General features: G+C 37.7%; 1 protein-coding gene across 1 annotated transcript in view; it reads right to left on the reverse strand.

The window, feature by feature from the left end:
- The window catches only part of oxct1a (3-oxoacid CoA transferase 1a), a 58,851-nt gene extending 36,909 nt beyond the window's left edge, over positions 1 to 21,942 (reverse strand). The window contains exons 1-7 of the mRNA XM_012870030.3: positions 21,572 to 21,942; positions 20,832 to 20,940; positions 18,079 to 18,169; positions 17,112 to 17,247; positions 16,746 to 16,895; positions 15,763 to 15,869; positions 14,654 to 14,714 (exon numbers count right to left, since the gene is read on the reverse strand). Coding sequence (XP_012725484.2) covers positions 14,654 to 14,714; positions 15,763 to 15,869; positions 16,746 to 16,895; positions 17,112 to 17,247; positions 18,079 to 18,169; positions 20,832 to 20,940; positions 21,572 to 21,676 — 759 coding nt within the window. The 5' untranslated portion in view covers positions 21,677 to 21,942. The remainder of the gene's footprint in view (positions 1 to 14,653; positions 14,715 to 15,762; positions 15,870 to 16,745; positions 16,896 to 17,111; positions 17,248 to 18,078; positions 18,170 to 20,831; positions 20,941 to 21,571) is intronic.
- Positions 21,943 to 22,282: the final 340 nt, after the last annotated feature.

Genomic DNA, 22,282 nt, shown 5'->3' on the forward strand with positions numbered 1-22,282 from the left:
TTGAGACATTTTTTTTATAAAGAAAGAAAATGTGATTATCACAATTTGAAACTGGAAAAATAGTAAGACTGGAAGCACAACAAATAGTTTGCAAGGCTTTGAAGGCTAAAGATAAAACTATTTAATTGGCACACTTTATCTCTTCAGTATAAACATGGGAGCTTAATGAGAAGCACCAAACAAACATGAATCCACACCTCAGAAGTGGATTTTGTTTTAACATGCAGTTTTTGTTGCTCTCCCTACAACACACAAACAAACCTCAAATTTAGCACCATTTTCAATTAGACTTCCAAAGCTAAATCACAATAAGACAATAAGAAGCTCATACAATTTAAATGTGGCGCGCAGATTAAAAGCCTCCGTTCCTTTCATCTGTGTGATGTGTCCCAACTAAAATAAAATACACACACAATTGAACAGGTGTGTAGAGCAGGTGAACGGGCAGATGCATAGAGATTGATATTCCTGTATCTGTAGACAGATTTTCACATCAATGAGAGCAAAGCGAGGCATGAAGTGAGCTGGCAGGAGGACACGGGGAATCAAAGGGCCCTCTGGGTAACACAGCAAGCTTTTTTTTTTTTTTTGGACAGGGTGCGCTTTTTTAGGCCACAAGCTTTGTCAAATCTTGTTAATCTCACGCCGATCAGTTTACAATGCAACAAACTCCTTAGAAAGAAGAAAAAACAACAGCAACAGTATTGCAGCACAAGTGTTCTCAGTCCAGCGTTAAAGGAAAACCAGAAACATGCTATACCCAACCAAAATATTTTGACATTAAAATGATATTGATGAACCTGAAATATTAAATACAATTTTGTTGTTATGATGAGAAAAGCTGTTGCAGATTTTTCATAAATGCGTTGGCTGAATTTGATAAGAAGATTAGCGTTCTGGCAAAAGAGACGATGTAAATGTAAAAAAAACTCTAAATAAACGTATATTTTTCTGAAGGTACTCAGTAGAGCTGATCGCACTTTGGCTGACAAGAGGGCAACAGGTCAAGCCATATTATGTGTTTTGTATTAAGACTCCAAGTGGTTTAGGGCACACGATTTGATAGGAATTCCCTGAGAAATTAAGGTTCACCCCATCCTGGAGAACTTTAGCAAGAATAATTCAAAAGTAATTGCCAATTGTATTAATTAATCTATCAAATGTAAAACCAAACACTCTTCACAGGAAACCAAATTACCGTACGACAATAGCCTGACAGCTGATTAAATAAACATTTACAACTTTAGAAAAGTGTTTTTGGGTTATTTCACACTCACATACTTTTTATGCAAGTAGATCGTAACACCAGCCAGTATTATTCTTATCCTTTTGTTTTGGAATACATTTTCTCCTCTGAAGAAGAAAAAACACACACACACACACACACACACACACACACACACACACACACAACATTGGGGTTGACACATTGTTTTCCCTAAAATCAAACCTATTCTTACCGATTAGCGCCTGATACAATCTGAATGCTGTCTCAACCATTTCTTCTTGGTCCTGTGACGTTTTTAGTCTGTCGGGCCATCACTCTATGGTTCTCTCCCTATCGGATTCATCAAGGCTGGGTCCACTCGACTGAAATTTGGTGGCATGATGATTTGTTCACAGTAATTTATGAAGATCCAGCAAACTTTGTTTTTGTTCTGCCTTCCTGCACCAGCAGTAGACATCAGAACTTAGCTTAACCAGCAACCACTTTACATATTTTATTTGGCCCTCGATTCCAAAGAGAAGAACAACAAAGAGATCCAATTGATTCCACAAAACCAACATGCTGTCAGCCTGATGGTGACCGCCGCGGGCAAACAGATGTGCTGTTGAAGCTGTGACAGAGAATCCCTCCAAGCCAGGAGACGAAAAAAGGGTGAGGGTAGCGAGATAATGGAGCCCAGTGCAGAAACCCACCCTGCTTTAGAGAAATTAAACAGCCATCTGAGCCAATAATGGGCACTCACTTGTTCTGGTCTATGATTAAGGTTGTTTTCCTGCCTTGGACTCTGTCAAACCTCAATGGTCTTCCTCATTTTGAATTCTCCGTTTTCCTATTATTTGGAAATGGTTTTTAAAAGTCCAGTTGATGCACAAAAAGGCCCGCTTTTACATTTCTTGGAAACAATGACTAGTCATTTGATAAAGTTTGACCTTTACTCCCAATTACACTCTGAACATTGATTCGCAGGTCTCTTTAAAAGTTCTCCTGAAGTGATTAGATTTCATGTTTGTTTAGGGTTTGTTTCTTTACTTAAAATTACTCAAATTAAATAGTGAGACTACTCTGAACAATTATCAGTTCTGTAAGTGATTAACATCTTCCATTTTAATTCTGGGAATAGATAGATAGTCTTAAGTTTTATCCTCAGGGCCTTTTTATTTGTGGTAGTTCAAACCAGGAACATCATAAAGACAATAATGTCAGACTTCACAGTTCACAAAAGCTAGCATTTACTATGGAACCATGGCAGGCTGTCTGCAATGATGCAAATGTTCCTGACATGCAACACAAAAGTCATGAGCAAGAATTGTAAAAGCAAAAGGCAGTAAGATTTAGAAAAACATTTCATATTACATATATACACTAATAATCGGCACTAAGATTTAGGTCATGTACACTGAAGCTCAGATATTCTCACACTTTTAAAACTGAATAAATTAATTCAGAATTTTAAATCTTCACAAGAAACCACCCTAAATTATGAACTGTTAAGTAACTCAGTTATAGGGAAGCTACTTGAATTTATATTCAATCAAAAATTGTGTCTTACAACAACAAATACTAAAACGGGACAGCAAGGAGATGAGTACAAATGGCTTGTGTGGCTTCAGGAAACAAAGTGAATCCGACACCACACTCTCATTACTGTGTGTATTTATAGCCTTTCCCATCTTCTCCCCATTGTGTGGGCACTTGGCCATGCTCTGTTGTCACTTTCTGGGATCAGTGCAGACTATCCTCTAACCCAAAATACAGGCATCGAGAGCAATCTGTTTCCTCTCTGTGGAAACTCCACCGCCTGAATAGCACCTGGAAAACAGAAGCCAGCCGGTTGGCAACCTACGATAACACAAGAACCAAAAATATATATTTTTTCTAAATGACAAAAACACCAAAAGGTCTACATTCGGAACAGACAAGTCCAAGTAGTACTTTTAGCCGTTTACATTTTACAAGAAATAAAAAATAAAAACCAAAATAATGTGCCATTCGTCTGGAACAAATTTATATGGCAACCTTTGAAGGAATCCTTTAAGTTCTTCAAAGTATGGAGGACCAATCCTGTCCCTTAAAGAGAGGCACATTAACTGTAGCAACTGATTGACAACATATTTATATGTGTGTGTCAAAAACCTTAAGTCTTATTAAAAGGAACACAATATTAAAACATTTATTCCCAGGATGTCAAAATTAACAATTTGAAAATAAAATGAACGGTTATGTTGGATATAGTACTGATACATTTGTTGCTTACCTGATTAGTAATCACAATATTGCATTCAAACACTTAAAGGCTGACTTAAAGTTTACATTAGAACTGGGCGATATGGCTTAAATTCAAAAACAAAACAAAAAAATGATTTTTTTTTTACAAATCTGATTAAATCAATTTTCTTCCTTTTGTTTCAGAAAAACAAATACCGGTAGTTGAAATCATTTTCAAAAACTTACTTTTCTTTCAATAATCTCATCTGAGAGATCATCTGATCTCAAAGTGCTACTTATAAGCTTGCATATAAAACAAGATGATAGGCCTCGCCATAGTAAATATTTAAAATATGACAAAATGCTTGAGACTTGCATACAAAAAAAAAAAAAGAAAGAAATGTATTCAACCTTTTTTTAACCAAGTGATATAATTGAGCTCTAGTTCTCAATTATATCACCAACCAGGGATTTTAAATAACTATCTTAACATTAATGAAGGTTTTGCACGAATGAACAATTTCACTGGAGTAAGGCCTTGAGGGTCCTGATGCCAGAAAACAACCTAATCAGGAAAAAGCCAGGAGGGGACCACCTCCGGTTTGGTTAGACATGTTTTATTTTCTGCTCCTGGTTGAACCGTTAACTTAATTGGCTCACAGCCACCTTCTGTGCAGGGGAGGTCCCTCTGTGGCTCGAAGCCTTCTGGATATTTGGCCCTTCCTTGCTTTGAAATTCAGATCCAAATTGCAAGCAATGCAAAGAACTATGTTGCTGGAAGATTTAAAGGATATACACTCCATAAAAACAACAATTGAATATTAAATCTGGATAAAAGGTCGTCTGTAGACTGAAACAGCCACGTCTTCATGGTGGTGTCCCTCTTCTCATCACAGTTTGCGCTGACTCAGGACCACAGAGAAGTTGGAGGTTTGTTTTACAAAGTCGGCTTGGGTAGCCATTAAGAAAGATAAATTCTAACATTTTCAAAACCCTTCCTTTACCTCTCCAGAGAAGAGAGAGTGTACCACAACTAAACCTAGGTAAGGATATGACCATCTGGAGCCAGTGTACTCAAAGTCTTCCACACACACACACACACACACACACACACACACACACAATACATTAATTAGTATTGGTTTACTTTTAGAAGCTAATCTAACAGGAAAACACCATTATATAAAAAGAGATTAATTTCACAGCATATTTGCATGCATCCAAATACACTGTTTAACACAATAGCATCGTTATCTCCAACATTGCATTTGGATCATGTCTGGAGCGCAGTCAGTGGAACGAGACGTTCATCTCGACTAGATCTAAAGTCATCAATAGGTCATTAGTGTTGGCCAGCATAGTGAAGTGTTCAACCTCTGTTTTTGTGTTTCTTGATGTACAAAAGAAAGGCCCCAGTCAAGATTTAAATTCAATAAGTTATTGCTGCAAGGAAATAAAACTTTCCTCTATTTAAAAAAGGTCTTACATGAGCTCACTTCCTAGATGTACTTCATTCCTTCATGGTTACAATAAAAGAAATGTGTCATGATTAAGCTCACCATTCATCAACAGATTTATCAGGGGTCCTTTCACTGTTACTTTAGCAGGCTTGAGTGTAACACTAAAGCAACTGTCACTCTTCTTTTACAAGACGACAAGAAAGCACTTAAACTGAAGTGAAGGGGCGTTGGATGTGTTTTGATACTTATCTCTCACTTGATTTTGCAATTTACTGCAATTGTAGACTACCAAGTCCTGCAATTACTACAATTTTCTTTGGAGAGGTGTAACTTTGTGTAAAAAGTGCCGCTTTTCTAAGAACAACGTGTTTGATGTGAAAGAACATGTGAGAATTGAAAAATACTCCTTTTAAAAAAAAAAAAAAACAAGCCCCATTACACTTTCAACCTTATGTGTAACACAAACAGAAATTTGTTCAAAGTATCGGAGGAAATGCCAACCATCCTTAATGGCAGAACTGTATAACGATTGACTAAAACAGCATGAATTCACAACTAGGGAAAAAACAACAACAACAAGAGGATGAAATGGCAGCAAATCCAGCAGTTGATTGTAAATACAATTTTAATCACCCAACATCTGGCAGGTGGTTCAGTGTATCAGCTATTCAAACAACCAGAGTTCCTACAGCAACAAAGACCTGATGATGATCAAATGGACCGCTCATAAGATCCCTTACTAAAGGTTTTGTAAAAACAAAAAGCCTACTGCACATTTTATGCCCACGAAAGTCAATTAATTCAGCTGTTTTGGCAGGAAGGTAATTGGATTTGTTGAGAAACAGAAAGAAAGACAGAACCAGCTGGGGTGGGGGGTGGGGGGGGGATAATTTTTTATTATATATATTGAACATGAAATAAGTTGACTGTAGAGCAGCAGACTCCACAGTAACCAGGCCTCAATCCCACAGTGTACCTTTGGCTTCTGGTGGAACGTAAGATTTGTATACGGACTGTGCAGCCAATAAATCTGCAACAAGTACAGCAGGTTGTTGCTCGCCCCCTTCCTTTTCTCCAGGGTTGCAATTACTTCTAATAATAACGGATTTCTCTAAATATTTCACAATAGTCATTGCATGGCAAAAAGATTTTGAGAATTGTACTGCACTTGTATAAATGTGGGCTAGTTGTCTCTAAATGAAGCTCAAAGCCCAATTTAAATTTGGTGAAACTGCCAGGTTTGATGGTTGTGAAGTTTCTCCAACGGCTTTGTAAAATTACATAAAATCTCTGATTTGCTACCAGTTAGTTGCTGCAGAAGGGAATCCAGATCCTCATGTAACCAGTCTTATGGATATCTTGCACATTTAAAAAACATTAAACACACCTCAAAAACAAAATTCGGCTCAGGGTGTGAATAACAAGCACTATTTTTATTTTGGCGCAAATGTAAGGTGGGAGGCTGATAAATAACTCTGAACGGAGGTCATTTATAGCCATTTAGAGCTCTCCTCCACTTAGAACAAAATAAAACAAATCTAAATTCATTTGACACACACACGGTGGCTGTAGAGCACACAAATTAATTGCATTGCTACTAGGACACTGTTGAGTCATTTGCCTGATGACCGATTGTTGAACGATGGCCAAAACTGCTTTGATTCCCTACAATGACTCCCATAATGCACTGGGATGTTTTGTTGCACCTGAATTACAAGAGAAGAACCAGAGCAGCTGGGTACCGTGAAACTCTGAACATTTGAACAGCAGATCTGGTTGCCTAGCAACCGTGGCAGGAGCTGCTGATGATCTAGTAATTGTTTTTTCTGTGAAATTTTCTTTAGCGTTACTTACCTTTCTGACAGTTTTCCCAAATTCTTATAGTTTAAATTCATGGAAAAAATTATCTTTGATAATGAAGTAAAGCAAAAAGTTTTTGCTTTACTTCAGAGAAGAGACGCACAGCAGTTGTTCCAGTCTGACTGAACGAGGCTCTCGTATTTCTTAGTAATTTTTAACTTGTATAGGCCAATTTAAAGAAATAACTATAATGTAGTATGCCACAGATTATTAGCATTTCTTCAAAAGCTGGTCAAATATTTGTTAATATTTCCCTTAATATTTCTAGAAATTTCAATTAAGCAATAAAACCCTTTGTAAGCACAGGTCAGTTACTAGATCTAGCACAAGTACTCCTTGCCCTTGTTCTTTTTCACATTGCAACCCAAGCTTCAATCTATTTTATTAGGATGTTATGTAACAAATGTCCATAATTTAAAAATTCAAAGACCACGGTACAACTGCAAACCAATAAAGATATAGCCATGTAGTTAAAGTGTCAGGCCGGGTAAGGAAAGCCAAGGGACGAGTGGTGACTTTGGATGAACTACAAGATCTAGAATTAAGGTGGGATAACCTGTTGACAAGCAACACAAATCTGCCCTTTATTGAAAGTCTTCTTTACTGAAGAGGCTTTATTAAGCCCTTTTTAAAAATAAAGGCTTAAAAACATTCCCAGTTTGCCACAAGCTGTCAGGAAACAGTAAACTTAATTTAGGTCAGAACCACATATTGCGGGTCTCCTCCACTGTTGAACTGATGTTGCAAATACTATAGGATCTGCGGAGGAACGTAGCTGAACTCCATTTTTTTCCATATTAAACATTAAGAGCACAGGTGTATACATGTTAAAATAGAAGGTAAATTAGTAAATACATGTAATTTAAAAAGAGGAATCCCAAAGGCTTAACAAAACGCAGTCTTTTTACCGTAATTTAAACAAATTTCAGGTTATTTTACAACTTCCTGTTAGTGCCAACTCCATCTGTTATACCCTGAGATTTACTATCCCTTGGCAACCATTGACTGGTTCGTCCCTAAAACACTCGGAGGTTACCTGACTGCATGCAAACTAAAGCATCCTATGAAATCTGATACAACTGAGGGTTGATGTGTTTGTACAAGACTTTACTGCAGAGGTACTGGGAAGCCGGGCTGCAAGTAAAAGTCACAGTTTCATAAAAACTGACAATGTCTGCTACTTATTTAACAAGTGCACCCAGACAGCCGGTCGATAATGATAACGGTTCACTGAATTTATGGCTAAGCCTGGCCCGAAGCCAAGAGATAAATCTCTGTTCACAGACCGTAATTTCATCATTATCAAAGATAAAAGGTTTTTAAATGGCATTGCAGCATGTGTCTATCACCTTCTAATCATGAAAAGGTTGTCATAGATAACATTCATGATACCCCTGGCGCAATAAAAAAAAAAAAAGCAAAAAAAAAAAAAAAAAGCACTATAAACGTGGACAGCCACTGCGTGGTTGTTAGTCTGCGCCAATCAATCTAAACAGCAGTTGTCATCCTGCTCACTGAAGGGAGGTAATATATATCAAGGATGCAAGCAATGTATATGCTGGTTGGATAGTAGAAGAAGAGCAAATGTTTGGTTTGTGGTAGAGTACCAGCTAGAATAATTTGACAAAACTTTGTCAAGCGTTGTTGGCTTATATAAAGCGAAAAACAGCAGCAAACAAAACTCAAACAACTCAAATGTTGCCTTTTAAGGGGCAACACCGAAAATTATTTGATTACAAGCTTCATTCAGGTATGGCAGGAAAAATTGGAATATTAGCTTCAATAAGCATTTATTTTTGTAATTCAAGATTATGGTTTAATCTAATAATCTAAAAAAAAAAAAAAAGCTTGCATTATCATGGGAAAAAAAACTGTTTACATGATTGTCATTCCCACCCTCCACAGGGAGACTAAGCCAAAAAAGGCTATTGCTAAACTAGCTGGTTGTTCACTAAGTGTTGTATACAAGAATTTATTAATGGAAGGTTGAGTGGAAGGAAAATGTGTGACAGAAAAAGTTGCACAAGCAACAGGAATAACCAGACATTTAAAGAGGATTATGACGCAGAGCCCTTTCAAGAGATTGTCGGCGAATCACGATGCTAGGACTTCAGCTGGAGTGAGAAGTGCAGGAGCTACGACACGGAGGCATATGTAGGATGTGGGCTACAACTGTCACATTTCCTGTGTTAAGCAGCTCCAGAATCAGAGACATCAGAAGTTTCTCTTTCTTCTCTTAAGAAGAGGGAGAGAAAAACAACAACAACAACAACAACTGTACTTTGTCTTAGTGGTACAAAGTTTACTTTCTCAGATGAGGGAAAAGGTTTCATTTGAAAAGTCAAGGCCCCAAAGTCTCAATTGAGAGAGGAAAGGCACAGAATGCAAGATTTATGAGGCCCGCTGTTTCCAGTCAGAGAAGCCATCATGTCATCTGCTGGTGTTGCTAGACTGTTTTCAAAAGTAGTTTTTTTGCAATGGTATTCTGGGAAACTGTTCGGGGCTTTCATCGTTCATAAGCCACAATCATCAAAACTAACAGAAAAGCAACACTTAAGATCAATCAAGTTCAGTCTTACTTGCATCAAAAAAAAGGCAAAAAAAAACTATAAGCTAGTATCAAACATACATTCGTTATGAAAAATTGTGCCTTTATAATTTATCTGACAATATTCTAATCTTAAATACTGTTTTATTAGCTGGAGGTGGGTGGCAGGGGAGTAATAATTAACAAGAATAAAGGCTTTAAAACATCAGTCTGTGTTAATCTATGCCTTTCCTTTGGTGAATTGAGTTACTGAAATAAATTAACTTTTCAATAATATTCTAATTTACTGAATATAAACATGCATACATACGTTTACACATTCATATCCAACATCTGTATGCTGTGAGCGTTGAAACCAAAGTCAAATTCCTTGACTGTGCACACAATCACGGTCAATAAAGCTGATTCTGATTCTTTTTAAATTGTTGAAATAATTAAAATTTTGGATCATATTCTAATTTAATGGGATGCAACCAGTTCTCTAGTTTTAGAGAGTCTTAATTACGTTTACTTCAGTCGTTTTTGTGAACAGTCCAGGTAAATGTGGCATTTCATACCAAGGAGCAGTTTTGAGTGTGTGTCGGATATAGAATCAGAGCTGAAAGCCAATATGAGGCTGCTGTAATAACATGAAATTGGACCAATTTTGTTCAGATTGTAATTAAGCTGTGCCCAGCCCATCGCTACCCTTGATCTCACTTTGTTGTATGGTGACATTAGAACCAGATATGTTTCACTTTATAAAAACAAAAAAAAGTTTATCCAGGCTTTTCAATGACATATCCCCCCACTTCCTCTTAGGATGGTTAGCTCAAGAAAGCACGTCCCCTGGGATACGGCAAAAAAAAAGGAAAAGCACACTTTCTCTGTCTCGTTATGAGATCAAACCAACATTTAATACTATATAAAAAATAAAAAAATAAAAATACACAAGGCTTCCAGACTCTGCTTTATCCTTTAAACATGCACCGTCTACAAAGTATAGCCAGAGCGGGAACCTTTTTTTATGTATTAATATACATCAATGGCGGGAACCATATTTTATGCACAGGTAGATTTACTAATGGATTTAGAGCACATCTGCTGTATGCATTTCAAAGACAGGAACCTACTAATCTCTCTACATAAGAGGCTCAAATTAAATAAAGCTCAATCCACTCGATCATTATGAAGTAAGAGTTGCAATTCATACAAACTTAAAAAGTCTCAGTGAACTCATAAGTGATACACTTAAAGTAGATTATGCTTAGTGCAATAAGTCAAATTTGCTTGTACCGTGACATTTACTTGGAGGGCACAGATAACGTCCGGGATCAGCATCAGTGTCTTTGAGCAACACTCAACCCTCAAGAGTTTGGAATTGAAATGGTAATTCAATTTTTACTGAATTAATAACATAAATCCCGCTTATAAAAAAGGTAAGCACATACTAGGAATTAGCTATATGGCTTAAAAATAAAATCTCAGATTTTACTATACCAAATCCTATTTAATCGTTTTTTTCCCCTCCTTTTTGTTTCACAAAAAGAAATTAGAAAAACTTGCTTTCATTTCAAGCATTCCGTCTGGGAGTTAACTTGATGAAATGCAACTAAATACAAGCTGTGAAACATGCTTCACTCGTCTAACTTCAAACTAACTTTAATTTATTCTTGGGCTGCACGATTTTGTCCAAACTCAAAATTACGATACATTTCAGCCATTATTGCGATTTAATTTAGACTTTTCCCTGCATTAATCACAAGCCATAAAAATGGCCAGTAGATGTTTGTAAACATGGACCATTTAAAAAAAAAAAAAAAAAAAAAAAAGGAATTTAACTGTTTTTATTAATCAGAATATTATTATTCAACAGAATATCTTGTTGTCAATCCTTGTCAAACATAAAGTGCAACCAACAAACAAATGTATTAAAAACAGTTTGATCAGTACTTAATGCTTTTGTGAGATTCCTGAAAGTTTCTGATCAAAACTTAATATATAACCTCTAAAACAAATGATGAAATTAGATTATTTTACTGCTGCAACTCTCTACCCTTCCATGTAGAGGCAAACCCACTTTAAACATTATCGACACCTACTTATCCAGTAATTGTTACATAGCCAAAAATTGCAGACCTCTGATATTTGGAAATTGCGTTTTTTTAATTTGCGATTATATTGCAAATGTGATTCATTGTCCAGCCCTAATTTATTAATTTACTCTTTTTTTAAGCGGTTCATCTTATGGGTAAAAAATAAATAAAAAAATAAAAATGTCCCCTTTACAGTATTTTTGACAACACATTTTCTTCATGGAAGCCCAACAAGTGCATTGGTAAAATAAAAATCCTGATTTTCCAAAAATGAACTCTTAATAAATTGTAATTAATGAATTAAATCCATTGATTGCCCAGCCCCAGCACATACTGTGTCCCTGATGGAGGAAGTAAGCAAATTACTTCTCCATCCAAGAAACTTTGAAGAAGCCGTTTGTGATCAGAACTTCTGGAATATGTCAGGCGCATCCAGAAGACCTGTAATACTGGGGGATTTAAATATTTTTCCGCCTATGTCATTCACTTTCCACAGACAGATCAGCTTAGAAATGCACATAGCTATTTGTGGAACTGCAGACTGGGTCTATAACCCCTTTAGATAAAAAAATATATATATCTCAAACAGGTGACAGTTGGTCCACAAAGTTAAATATTAAGCTCAATCATCTGCAAATTACAGTCTTTTATTGTTGTTATGAAAGCCACTTCAGATTAAAGTCCTTATCACTAAAGGTGTTCCTCTGTACCATAGCTACTGTGGGGAATAATCTGTTTCAGCATAGCAGCAACTCTTCATAACCAATTAAGTCATCACTGCCATGTTTTGATGACACCACATCTGCATGATGACATACAGCTGAAATCACAACGCTCTTTTAATTAAAAAAGGAGGAGACTCTATGGCTGACCAACTGGAACAAATTGGTTTAAAGTAATAAGTCCACAACAGCTCCGTGGTGACTCAACTGCTCTCCCTTTTAAAATGCTGTCGAACGTTTGTTTTCGTTTAAAATCAACAGCAGACCAAATCTCAGGTCTGCAAATCTCAGCAACCGTGAAATAATTGAAAATATGCTTTTTGGAACTTGGATATTTACAGAACAGTATTATATAAGAGCTGAAAGCTGCTATTTATTTTGAGTAAGTGCTTGTATTTATGCTTTATCCTCACACACTTTTTCTGAGTCGAGCAGTGTCTATATGGGAGGTGTGAAGCAGTCTGTGTGTTGGAGGAGCCGAGGGGGAGACGGAGACATATACACACACACACACATGCGGAGAAGATAAGCGATGACAATTCTAAACTGTCAAATGCTAGACAAGTAGGAGACCAGACAGATAGACTGGAACCAGTCATGTCATGGACAGCCCAGTGGAAGCAAAAAAAACAGCCATCTGCACAGAGTATCACATCCTTTAAATCTATAAATAACACCTAATGTCAGATTTCAATTCAGAGAACCACAAATCACTTTAAGTTCGAGAAGCTTTTAAGGCGCAGCCATTAACAACTCAGTCTGACACTTTTAAGAGGCCTGCCTTATATTGGATGTTTATTCCAGCATGCAAGAACCGTTTTTATTATCGAACCCTTCATTTTATTATCAGGGTAAAAAGGTGTAAGAACCCATTCTCATTCACAAAAACTACAAATATCTTGCAATTTCTTATAGGTGGTCGGAGTTGTTTAGCCTCTAAACAAACATTTTATATGGTGATATTCTGATACAGTACACTGCAAATGTGTCAATACAATTAGACTTTAATATTTTCTATTGTGATTTTATTGGATATTTCAATGCAAAACACTGCACCAGTGAGATGTGGATGGAAAATACAGGTTTTTCCACATTTTAGCAATAGAAATTCAAATGCTGTATGTGTGACAAACAGCGTTTGTTTAACCAGCTGTACTCTGACAAGCGAGGCAAGGTAAGAACTGACTGCCATGAGGTCATTGGTAACTCTGGAGGAGAAGCAGAAATGCACAGCTCAGGTGGGCAAAAAAAAAAAAAAAAAAAAATACCAGAAAGCACCAACTTGTGAACTAATCACTGTGTGATGGAGTCCAAACTGAAACCAATAACCAGGTCTGCAGAGGATCATTGGGCCTGACTGGCCCTCATCCAGGACCTGTACATGTCTATGGGTCAGCAAAAGGGCAGCTAACATCTCTGCAGACCGCACACATCATGCACACAAACTGTTTAGACTTCTCCCTTCAGGTCAGCGCTATTTGCTAAAACCAGCCGCCACAGAGACAGTTTCTTTCCCCAGGCTGTCAATCTGATGAACACAATGAACACCTTGCAGCCCGAGGAGACAGTTACTCTGATGTGAAACAAAATAAGCACATTTGTACTATAACCTGCCTTTCTTTCCTATGCGTTTCTTTGCAAAAAAGATTGACTGGACATACTGTTCTTTTTATCCTTTATGTTGTTTCCACGAAAGTTTATACACTTATACTAAATGTCTCTATGATGTGAGCATGTTAAACCCAAGTAAAATTCCTGGTTCAGCACATCATCTTGGCCAATAAAGCTGATTCTGACATTTAAAAAAAAAAGTGCAGGATACTAGCCCACAATGACTGGAGTCAATACAGAATATATGTGATTGGTGTCAGAATGGTCTAGACCTAAAACTCATTTGAAAAGTCTATGTCAGAGTTTGAAAATTGACATCCACAGATACTCTCCATCCAACCTGACCTGTCTGCAATTGCAGCAAAACCATGATCTGCAAAGTGTTGACAACGGGCAGGCCAAATACAGATGCATAGTCTATTTTAGATGGGTTTTTTTTTTTATCTGTAAAACATTTAGAAAACCGTGCATCAGTTCCAATCCACTTCACAATCATGCACCACTTGGTATTGGGAAACGCTAAGGCGCATTGGTTTCAAACTGTGCAACAATGATTTAGGAAGCAGATGCTATAATTTTATACATAGCAAAACACCACAAGAGTGCAGACTTCTGCCCAAGTTAGAAATCCTGGCATCTGCTGAGGAATACTTTAGCAAAAGTAATTGGTTTCCTGCCATCAGCACAGCAGTGTAGTCTTAATGCATCTCTAAATTGAACTAAATGCCACAACACGCATTCTAAAGTTCCTTTAATGAATGCTATTTTCAAAGTAAAAAGTGGCCAAAAAAGTATATATTAATGTTCACAGAGAGCGTGATCAAGCACTAGATATGAGTTACTTTCTCTATTTAACTTCCTTATTTTATATATTAAAAAAAAAAAATCATTAAAATGCCTTCTACCAGTAAAAACTATACGATTTAGTGAACATCTATGCATACCTCAACAATGGTTGTTTTGGCTGCTTTGCACATGGGCTGGTTGAAGTTTCTGGCTGTCTTCCTGCAAGACAAAAACAATGCATGCGATTTCTTGACAGGTGTTATACAAAGAAAGTTTTAATTCATCGGAAGCAAGAATGTTTTTTTATTTATTTTTTTTAAAAGGGCCTCTTAAGAATGTCTACTATCCAGCATTCAGGATCAGCTGGTACTGAACTGGAGAACACTGCCCTCTAGGGGAACGCAAATGTAACTAACCACTCTGACAGGTCCAGTGCACTTCATGATTTCACTCATTCATATTACTGTGAGGGGGTTATACTAAAATAAAAACAAATAAAAAAGTAGTAAAACACTAAAATAGAGGTCATTTTAAGTGGTACACAAAGTAACGCATAAATAATCTGAGAATGTATTCAAACCTTTACAAGATTTGCAATAACTTTGTAACCAGTGAAAATAAGCGTTTTATTAAAGACCTTTTTAACATGCTTCTTTTTAGCTTTCCTTGGTTTAAAAGCTCCAGCATATTTCTGAACCACAAATACAGAATGTTTTGCAAGTAAACCAGGTTCATGACAGAAACTGTGCAAAGGATTATGCTGCTGCTGCTGCTGCTGCAACAATATGAAAATAAACTGAACAAACATTTTTAAGGGCCAAAAGTTTTACCGAACAACAAAAATACTTTTTCAGCAACGTGCTGATGTGCACCTGTCTATAAACTGGACTTACATACACAGCAAAACATGGGATTGAAAAATTGCTGACAGCCTGCAGACTGGCTGTCAGAAAATAAATAAACCGTAGGTCGTGACATTACGGTACTTACTAGTCTGTATATATTAACATAAACTGAGCAGATGTGGGTACTGACATGTGTTTACATTTTATAGCTAGGAGAAATGCCTGCAGCTAGTTTAAAACAATGATTTGAATGGTTAAATTTTTTCCCCAGAGATTCTATTCCCCCATTTTTCTCCGACACAGCGAGAAGATGAACATTGATCCGCAATCATAAAAAGTCTAAAAAGTAGGAAAAAGTTGATTCTAGCAAGTCTGTACAAAAGGTTTTCGTTTCCCCCTCTTTCAATTCATTTCATATTTACCTAAAAACAATGTTGCCTGCCTTGTCTGCTTTCCACGCCTTGATCAGCGCAAAATCCCCAGTGATGGCTTTTTCCATAATATAGTGCCTGCCATTGAACTCCCGCACCTGCAGACACACACCAACACAAATGCAAAAGTGAGAAACGGGTCTTACACAAAGTCTTAGCCTTAAATTAGACAGCTATGCCAACTTGCTAGCCAACGGCATTACACTATATTCAAAACAAAAGGTTTCCAATGGAGAAAGGGATAAGAGAATAAGAAGACTTATGAAATTTCCATCTGTGCAAAATGTTTGTGACACCAGTTAAGACAATTATATCTATGCGCTCAAAACTAAACAGTAAAGTTAATGCTGTACTGCAACTACGCTACATGATTAATCCAATTAAATTTTAATTCGCAATTCACAACACGTCAATTCAATCAAACCATACAGACAGCTTGGTGACAAGGTTTCTCATCTAAGGAAACCAAGTAGAGTCTTTAACAAGCAGCAATCCCTCATACTGAGCAAGCATGAAGTGACAGTGGAGAGGAAAACTCCCCTTTAACAGGGAGAAACATCCAGCAGCAGAACCAGGCTCAGCGCGAACAGTCATCTGGCACAACCAACTGGGGCTTTGAGAAGATTACATGTCTTGGTAATTACAAAAGTGACATTTTCTGGCTTTAAAAAAAAAAATCCCAAAGGGAATGTGTCAAGAGGATGTGCAGCCACTTATCGGCAGCAAGATAAAGGTGGACGTAGCAGCACTTGTCTTACAAAGCGATCAATGCAGGAAATGTGAGTGAGCCCGGTCATAGAGCACATCGCTAGAAAGAACGGCTTCTCCTCACCCACCAGAAATCCTCCTTCCATTGCAATCGCTTTTTGGCCCCAGGAGTTTTTAAGCATTGGAAGTTCAAATTCAACGTAAGGAACAAGCCCAAGCTGAGGGAAGAGGATACAACACAGCTCATGTGAGACAGCAAGTCTTACCTCTCGCTCCTCGCTAGCAATAGCAATGCTGCCATCTTTGTTGTACTTAATAGGAGAGCCTCCTTCTTGGATCAGAGTGCCATAACCGGTGGGTGTGAAGAAGGCTGGAACCCCAGCACCTCCTGCCCTGATCCTCTCTGCAAGAGTCCCCTGTGGAAAACAAGTGAGATTAAATGATTCTGAAAGACGCTTTTGCTGAGTCAAATTCATCTCAGGGTATTGTGATTGTAAGTGTGAATGAGCGTTGAGCTGAGAAATGATCTGAAGAATAGTTTGACAGAATAACATTTTGTTAAACAGTTAAACATTCGTGTTGTCAATGTTTAACTGGTTGGCAATATTTCTATTATTGGATTTTAGAGCAACCTGCGGCGTTAGCTCCACTTCCAGCTCTCCGGACAAATACTGCCTCTCAAACTCGGCGTTCTCTCCGACATACGAGGAAATCATCCTTTTGATCTGCTTGGTCTGCAGCAACAGGCCCAGGCCAAAGTTATCCACGCTGAAAAAGATAAAAAATTAAAAGAGTGGCTGGTTGAGCAAAATATTTTAATTGAAATACTTAAATCACTTATTTAGCATTTTAGATATGTTCAAAACACATTTAACCTTAATGCATCTTCCAACTAAATTAGGAAATCCATTTTTCTCCCGTTCTTTTAATTTTATTAATTTAGATCCAGACTATAACCCAACACCACTGTAAAAATGCAATAAAAAAAAAAAAAAAAAAAAAAAAAAAGAGTTGCAAAGTATACAGTATGCGTTTAGAAGACCTCGTAGGTCTCCTTTCTGCTTGGCTTTTGTCTGTTGGACCAGATAAAAAAACCAAAAGGCTGAAATCGAACCTTTTTTCCTTTCATTTAGGCAGCTGACAATGATGTATTACAGCTTTGTATTTCAAACAGCTCATATAACATGCTGGGCAACTGCTCTAAATATAGATGACCCGTGACAGGTAAGCACTCTCACATTAAGACCCAAACAAAACAAAACTACACAAAAATAACAGACAACTGGTGGAAATCTTATGTATGAAACCGGCAAGGGCATGTGTTTACGCATCTGGTGATTAAAGGGTCATTTTGATATTTTAATAAAGAGGATCAGTTTTGGGTCGCAAGGAAATAGTCCCATTTACTACATTTATAAAATTTGCAAATGTAATAAATTGTTATTTTTTTTATTGCTTGTTGTGGCATTTATTTACTCACCTCATGCTTTCAAAAAAAACAAAAATAAATACATACCCAGGTTTCACCTTTACGAATACATTACCAACACACACACCTTATAATTTCCACATGAGCATCCAGAAAATGCACACACTCACCCTGCATTGTTGCTGACTGCAGTTAGACCCTTTACCCCAGTCTTCAGCAAACTGTTGATCAGATTCTCTGGGATACCACATAACCCAAAACCTGTTTTGGAAAATACCAGACAAATAATAAATTACAAGACATAAAAAAAACAAGAAAGTAATAAGCAGAAAAAAGCACAGTCACTGTGTGAAAGGTGACGTGTCATGAGTCGAACTTTCACCTAGTATATCTGGAACATGTCAAATTTGTGGGGCAAATAAACACATGATGCTGGTCTCTTCAACAATTACAGATCACACACACACACAGAAACCCAAAGTCCAAGGGCCTTGGATGACAACATGATATTAAGCTCCTTTACATGCATAGGCCAATAAGATGCTGTACGACACTTTCAACTATTTACTTGAATACTATTTTTGAGATTATAGATTTTATAGGAAAATAAAAAAAAGTTTGTGTCATTATTGTTTTTTTTTTGGGACCCTGGCTCATTTCCTCTCGAGCGATGATCCCTTTATAATAACACGTCGATGACTGCTGAAACAGAGATGTAGCCGAACCAGAGAAATGTTTTTACAGAGATCAGCTGAAGCTCTTACTGAATTTCGATGCAGGAAAAAGGGAATGGAGTAGAGCCGTCATCAGACTTCTGTCTGAACGGTTAAAGGCCGCAAAGTGAGCCGCGAGCGCGGATGAGAGCAGGAGACGTCACACATCAGTGCACTGTTTGCGGAAGTCATGTTGAATTGTTTCAAGAAGTGTTCAATAAAATTTCGTGAAATAAATATAATGATACAATTTAAAAAAATAAATAAATAAATAAAAAACGGGTATTAGCCAGCATCTCTCCTTGTTATTATTAGAAATCTGTTGTGCAATGGGAACCAACAATCATAGCAAGACAAAGTAAGGTAAGAAGAAAGCAGCACAGACATTAACATTAGACTTTTATGGAGCGCTAACTGCTACTGCTGCCTGTGGATGTGTAGTGGGAGGCAGGAGAGTGACGTCAAAGCCGGATAAAATGCGATATGATTGTACAGACAGTGGACACTTTGAAAAATATCCAATATGTATCTGAATTAGTACCACATATGGAAGAGGTACAAATCGGATTTATTTTTTTTTGGGGGGGTGGGTGAGATCGGAATTGGGGCGTTCACACTGCCATGAAAACAACGGATGTGGGCAAAAAAATAAAATAAAATCGGATTTCACATTTCCCTGCAGTGTGAACGTAGCCTTGCGTCACCACTCGGGTTCTCTCTGATAGATATTGTACCACTATTGTGCCCAAGAGTGTTTAAGTGTGCATCTACTCCGAGATAACCGACCTTTCCCTTAATCCCTCCCAGCCAAGGAAGGACATCTGTGTCAGATATAGTGTACAGCTATATCTATCGGCCCAAACATTTACATACACCCTGTACTTATACTTGGATTGTTTCTTAGAAAACTAGAGAGAAACCATTTGCTTTTTCATAGCCATCAAAAAGCGTTTTGCATGACTTTAGCAGGATATTTGATCACTCTTCAGAAAGGCTGAATTAATTGACATTGAATCAGAAAAACTTCATCAGTCCCACGAAGGGCAATTCATTGCAGCGACCCGGCCAGACATACACAGAAAAAGAGACAAGTATGTGCTACAACCTTTCATACACAATGGTCAGAAATGCAAACAACACACTTTATTCAGAAGGTATAAATGATGTAGAATTACGAGTAGTTTTTATCATAGGCGTATAATAACGCCGACCTGAGGGCATTAAACTAAAACATATCAAAACAATTGGTCAGTTTCTCGGCCAAGACTTCGCTTTCAAAATCAATTTTCATTTCAGAAGCTTCATGTTACCCAATATTCATCAATTCGAACCCCGTTTAAATGTGTGTTCGGCATCATTGTCCAGTTGGAGCACTGTACTGTGTCAAAGTTTCAAACAGTCTGGATGCTGATTTGAGGTCATCGCCCTCTCAGTCCATGGTGGACAGTTTGGGTCAGATGATCGACAGCACGGGTTGTTTCAATGAAACAAGCATCCTAAGCATACTTCAGGTTGTGGAATGGATAACGCATGCTGTTCAGGAATAGTCTCCACCGAAACTCCAAGCTCATTAAGAAAAAAAAACAATAATGTATAAATGCAAAGTCTGAGGCAGAAAACCAAACAACTGAATTCATTTGATCAAATCCTCCCAAGAAGAGCTGTCAAATATCCAGCCACAAAGCCAAGGTGTTGGAGGTGCAGCTTGCTAAGGGAAATTCAGCCAACTTTTTCTCGGGGTTAATGTATATTGAAATGAGTATATTGAAAAACATAAAACCCACAATAAACTTGTACACGTAGTAACTGCAATTATATGTTGTCTAACTATTGTTAAAAAAAAAAAAAGTAACCGTTAAATTACCAAGATTAAGATGGCATTTATGAGTCCGATGACTGAACGCAAACTTTTGACCCAAACGGGGCATCAGCATTTATAGAACTGCTTTAAATGAGACTTCCCTCATACACAGCTGTGACGCAGTGGGAAATGGCCAACAATGTCACTCTGAGCTTGACTATAAATAAGAGCTGAGGAATTTGGCCATGCTCACTGTTTCAATGTTAATCAGCCAGCATGCTAAAGGCAACGCCCCCTTCATAATCAAGCTGCCACAGCACAGATACTTTCCGTTTTGATTTTGCTGCACTGTATCTGGGGGGGGGGGGGGGGGGGGGGGGGGGTATTTTTCAAAAATGCCAAATATTACCTCCAACCAGAATTGTAGCTCCATTAGGAATATCCTTTATGGCGTCCGTTGGATCCGAGTAGAACTGTGAACCTCTAACGCTGGAGGTGGAAAAGTAGCAGCCGCAAGTCTGCAAACAGAAGAAGAGGGAAGGAGTTAGGTAAATGGACACAACATGTAATAAAAGGTGCGCGTTATGTTGACGTGATTATTGCAATGTCAATGTGGGCAATATCACAGCTGCAAAGGACCCCAACTGCATGCCAGTAACATGGATGCATCTCAATGAAATCAGAATATAATCAAAAATTTAATAGTTCCATAATAAAAAAAAAAAAAAATATATATATATATATATATATATATATCTTCTTACATAACTTAGCCATTCTTTGTGAGAGATACATACATACATACATACATACATACATACATACATACATACATCATGTATAAATATGACCAACTAAGCTGTATTTGTTTCATACAGATATTTAGAAAGGCATAATAACTTTATGTTTTAAATAGCTTTAAGCTTTTAAGGTTTGTGCAGTAGCTGAACAGGTGCTACTGATTATCCACGCAAGGTTAGATTGTAATCAGACACAGATAACACATATACGCTCTGCAAGAACTCCTGTGTAGGATCAAAATCACGTGCACGTTATCCCAAAGAGAAAAAGAAAAACAAACCTGTTCGCAATAATTCTATAAGCGATCTAACTTTTGCATACATTTAAAACAATAGTTCAAACACAGACCTTGCTGAGCAGCTGACTAGCGAAGTTAAATCTGGCCCCGCAATGACGCGCGAGGTTTTTCAGAAGTAAACTTTCTCCTCTGCAAAATGCTTTGAGGGTCGCCATCTTTTTTTTCTTTTTCTTCCGCGAGGGTCAGGGAAACGGTGCGGCAGGCTAAAACGTCGCTGGATGTGGCTACTAGCCCCAATGGCTCGTCGACATTAGTCGGTGTCCTTAAACGCGTTTCACAAAGGGGGTGTTTTCAAAGGCACGGCCTCCTCGTTGCATTAACCCTTCCGCCGCCGTTTCGCCGTTGTTTCGCACAGGGAGCGAAATGTACGTTAATTCAGCTTGAGCGTCACGAGACAACGTTACAAAACGCATACCCTTATACATTTGCGTGTATGAACTTTGATTTTAAAAGCGTCTTTTTTTGGTTTTATTTGCACAAGGCGCACCGACGCGTATGAGAAACCACATAGACATAGACAGGGTAGAACCTGCATGAGCCTACTCAACATTGCCACCATATTGCGAGTGGTGATTTTTATGGCGGCATGCATACGTTTCTACAATCCAGTTCTGAGACAGTAAAGGGTTAAAATTTTTACTGTGGGGAAAAACAACAAAAATTCTCTTCTCTAACCCCCAGTTGGTGGAGGCAGATCACTGTCCACACTGAGCCTGGTTCTGCTGGAGGTTTGTCCTTCCTGTTAAGGGGAGTTTTCCTCT

The sequence above is a fragment of the Fundulus heteroclitus genome, chromosome 12, assembly GCF_011125445.2.
Source record: "Fundulus heteroclitus isolate FHET01 chromosome 12, MU-UCD_Fhet_4.1, whole genome shotgun sequence".
Lineage (NCBI taxonomy): Eukaryota > Metazoa > Chordata > Actinopteri > Cyprinodontiformes > Fundulidae > Fundulus > Fundulus heteroclitus.